This window comes from Oryzias melastigma, linkage group LG11, assembly GCF_002922805.2.
Source record: "Oryzias melastigma strain HK-1 linkage group LG11, ASM292280v2, whole genome shotgun sequence".
Classification (NCBI taxonomy): Eukaryota; Metazoa; Chordata; class Actinopteri; order Beloniformes; family Adrianichthyidae; genus Oryzias; species Oryzias melastigma.
Window position 1 is genome coordinate 26,313,636 of NC_050522.1, and position 4,402 is coordinate 26,318,037.

Below are 4,402 nucleotides of genomic sequence, written 5' to 3' on the forward strand. Positions count from 1 at the left end.
TCAAAAGATATAGCTAATATCTTAGCAACATGCTATCATTTTTTCTGGTCTAACTTAAGTGCTGGGTATTTGGCTAATTTAGAGTGTAGCTTCTATTTTAGCAACAGTCTAATTTTTGACTAATTTTGTTGACTACAGAATTTTACACTATTTTGGAGTTTAGCTAGAAGCAACGAGCTAGCTTTTTTGTCTACTTTGGTATCTAATAAGGTGTTTTATGCTAATTTAGAGTTTAGCAAATATTTTAGCAACATGCTAACGTTTTTGACTATTTTTTTCTCTACTGGGGGTAGGCTAATTTAGAGTTTAGCTTCCATTTTAGCATCAGGCTAACGTTTTTGACTGATTTAGTTAACTGAGGAATTTTAGGCTATTTTGGAGTTTAGCTAATATTTAAGCAACGTGCTAGCTTTTTTTGGCTAATTTGGCATTTACTGAGCTTTTTTATGCTAATTTGGAGTTTAGCTAATATTTTAGCAACATGCTAATGTTTTTGGCTAATTTGTAATCTACTGAGGTTTTAATAGCTATTTTAGAGTTTAGCTTCTATTTTAGCTACAGCCTAACATTTATTGACTAATTTAGTTCACTGAGGAAATTTAGGCTATTTTGGAGTTTAGCTAGTATTTAAGCAATAAGCTGCTTTTCTGGCTCATTTGACATATTCTAAGGATTTTTGTGCTAATTTGAAGTTCAGCTGATATTTAAGCAACACAATAAATATTTTTGCACAATTGGTATGTGGAATTTTAAAACAATTTTACTACAGTTTTTTTCAGGAATTTAGGTCATCTTCAGCGCTCTTTCATAGTTCCTTAATGCAATTTCCAGTCTTTTAGCAAATGTAACATTTTTTTTAATTTTCAGCAAATCCCGTCAGCAATTAAAAGTAAATTGCATCACTACTTTCAGCAAAAAGCTTTCACACTATAGCATTATTGCAGGTAATGGAACTTTTGAAGTTATAATTTCTTTACATTGTTTGATATGTTATCCACAAATATTAAAGCAAGTCTCGTGCTTGTTCGTCATCCTCATGTCTGTTCTGTGAAATTGGGTAAGAATGCTGATGTCTGGTGTTTAAAGTTGATGGGATCTTGGGGAGGGAATCCTCCATCTGGAGGTCTCATCTTCTGAGTTCCTCACGTTTGATTCCCAAACGTTTCCAGTTCGGTCTTTGGAGTCACAAACAGAAAAACACATTTTTCTTTCGTCATTTTCTTCTGTAACTCTGATCCTCGCAGACAGAAGAACTGATGTTTGTTTCTCCTGATGGTCTGGAAGCGCATTTTCAGGATCATATCCAAATCTTTCACCACGCTGCCAGAGGTGGAGGTGATGGGGTGGGGGTCCACTGTTGGCCCCGCCCCTCCAGCTGCCCCGCGCGCTCTGCAGCAGCATCAGGTTCAGCCAATGAGCGGCAGCGCAAACGCGGCGGAGGAGTCGGCTCCGGGGGCCGGGAGGACAGACGCCGTCACCCAGCGGAGGGTTCGGGAGCGCTCCTCACCCGCAGCCCGCAGCGACATGGAGAACGCGGCCGCAGATTTCTCCGGGAGATGGAGGATGAAGTCCTCAGAAAACTTCGAGGAGCTGCTGAAAGCGCTCGGTGAGTTCAGCAGCCTGCAGCTTTACGCATGCGCCTTTTGACTTCACAATGACTTCTCATCCATCAAATGTTTCTTGCAAACATTTACCGCCTTAAATGTAAAAATGCAAAAAAAAATCTGAAGCTTTTCTAGAACTTTTTGCTCCAGTTTTTCATGTTTGTTGATGCCAAGAGGAAGCAAAAAGAGGCTTCATCTCCATAAGAAAGACTTAAAAGTCTCTTTCATCAACTGGAAGTCATTTAATTCTGCAAGAGCAACTGTTCCAGCTAAACTTCAGTATGTGAGCATCTCTGCAGCAGTGAGGGGTCAGCAGGGGTCATCCATTAAAAATGTGGAGCCAAACAGCCCGTGGTCATGTCACATCAGACTCATTTGAAGCCGGTCCTCCTCATGCGGTTGTAATTACAGCGAGGATAAGTGGAACCAAACCTTCACACGGGCCCCCGCAGCCCGCCAACTCTCAGGATTGACTTTCATTTACGGCCCGGGGCCTTCCTGACCCAACATACACGGTGTGTTCCTGTTAGATCCTCGACATGAGCTCATGCGGTCGGAATCAGATCCCTGCGTCTGCTCCACCTCACAATCGAACACGAAGCATCAGCGTTCCTCCAAATGATCAATCTGTCACGTCTTTTCTTGCTAAAATCTCATCTATTGGTCTGTTTTCAAAGTAAACTTTTCTTCACGATGATGCACTAACCACGCCTTACATCTTGTAGCTTTTGAACCCTAACCCTAACCCTAAAAATCTAAAAATCTGTCGTTTCTAGGACACAGTGTCAGAAACGGCTGGAACCAAGTGCAGCAAGTTTGACCCAAAAGTCCACAAAGCTAAATCAGGGTCAGGCAGGCAGAGGTCAAACACCAGCATGGGGGTATTAGAGAACAACCAGAGGGGTTGGGGTCCAGGCGAGGGTCGGGGTCCAGGCGAGGGTCGGGGCATTCGGCAGATGAAGATCCAGTCAGGATGAGAACGCTCAGCGGTGCAGGCAGAGCGGCACAAACAAGACTTCGCGCTGAGCAGAGGGAACCAGCCGTGGGGCTCCTGGGAGTGACTACAGGGGCTGATGGGAAGGGAAGAGTGAGAACCAGGAAGTGCTAGAACTCTGAAGAAAGTTCTCGCTCAAGGCCAAACGGGAAGACAGGGGACTGATTCATGACACATAGTTCTCTAAGTTCCTCTGAGTTGTGGGCACTCCGGCCCCACTTCCCATCACCTATTTGTTTCCAAATTGGTGAGAAATATCGGAAACATCCAGCCGTACAGTTTAGATCCAGATTCCAGCTCAAACGAGGAAAACAAAGACGTTCATGGATCTATTTGTCTGCAATTAGAAAGGGGCGGAGCAAAAAGACTTTAGCGTATTTTCTACATCCCAAATTTTTTTTTCATTTTTTGTCTGTTCCTGATTCTCAACAATATAAAAAGTCAGAAATGCAGTTTTAAGCAAAATGTTCTTTCTCCATGGTGAGAAAAATGCCAAAAGAAGAGGTTAAAAACACAGTTTTAACTGTTAATGCGCTGTTTCAGTCAGACGCAAACATTATTTATTCTATAGATTTCTGTCATTGCACCTAAAAATACCTGAAGGTCAAATAATCAAATATTTTATGTGAAATCAATAAACAAACAAATTAATCTCATATCATAATATAACCTCCGCCGTGCTTTGCTGTTAGCAGAGCTTGTTGTTTTAGTCGTCCCATATCCACACCACCCAACAGCCACAGAAAAATCAAATAGAGGAAAGAAAATGAGTTTTGAACGAAGAAACGTTGAAAACATTAAAAAGCTGCAGTTTCTGGTCTTGTATGAGCGCGGCATCTTTGATTCCGTCCCTCAGCTCTCTTGTCTTCACCTGCCTCTCTTTAAACCATCAATCACTGACTCATTTATGCAGCGTTAATCCGAGAGAATTAAACCTTCATACACACAGAAGCAAGCTTCAGCATGAGGGGGGCGGGGCCTCTCATTTAGGGAGGGAGTCCCTGTGGCTCCAAGAAGAAAGTTTTCCATTTTATTTATGACAAATAAGATCATCCGACAGGATGTTTAACCAACTCGTTTATCAAAACGACTTTAGTAAATGTGGTTTTATCAAAGTCAGCAGACAGAGCTGGAAAAGGTGTTTGAAAAATCCCTAAAAAAACAACACAAAAAAATAGAACACTAAAATACATAAGCTGTGAATTGCACTCTTAAATTTTCTGAAAAAATCCTCGAGTGTTTGGAAGATACTTCAGTACATTTGCATGTGGCGAACTCGTAAAAGCGGCGTTTCCCTGTTTAAAATGTATTACATGAATCTTTGAGTCAGTCAGAAATATGACATACAATATGAACATATTGGGAATGTGGGCGTGGTTAGCAAGTAACCTCTGTTGCTAAGGAAATCCAAAAATGTACTTTCGCCGATTATTCTGAATTTTACGTCGATCTGTTCGATGACTCCAGGCGAACACAACATAAAATGGTTGCTATGGAGATAAAACCAACAGAAAAACCACCATTTTGAACCCCATTTATTTACCATGGTGGCAGAGGGGGAAGGGGAACGTGAGGGGCGTGTAGCGCCTGTGGACTATACAACACCGCTTACAGCCCAACCAGCGAAACCAAGTGATCCCCAAAGGGTTTAAATGTGGGCAGAAAACGAGGCCTAAACGAGCCACCGCAGCCACATACAGCTCATACCAGCCATACAGAAAGAGAAGCAGGGCAGGAGTGAGTAGTTGCTGCTTAACAAGTATACACCATTTACCATAGGGGGCGGGGTTGGTGCTTAGAGGGC

General features: G+C 42.3%; 1 protein-coding gene across 2 annotated transcripts in view; it reads left to right on the top strand.

Annotated features, from left to right (window-relative positions):
* crabp2b (cellular retinoic acid binding protein 2, b) overlaps nucleotides 1–4,402 on the top strand; it is a 14,059-nt gene that overhangs the window by 5,779 nt on the left and 3,878 nt on the right. Inside the window, exon 3 of one of the 2 annotated variants that reach the window (XM_024298335.1) lies at nucleotides 1,285–1,606. In XM_024298335.1, the coding sequence (XP_024154103.1) occupies nucleotides 1,339–1,606 (268 nt within the window). In that variant the 5' untranslated portion in view covers nucleotides 1,285–1,338. The remainder of the gene's footprint in view (nucleotides 1–1,284; nucleotides 1,607–4,402) is intronic. The other variant, XM_024298334.1, reaches the window with a different exon arrangement.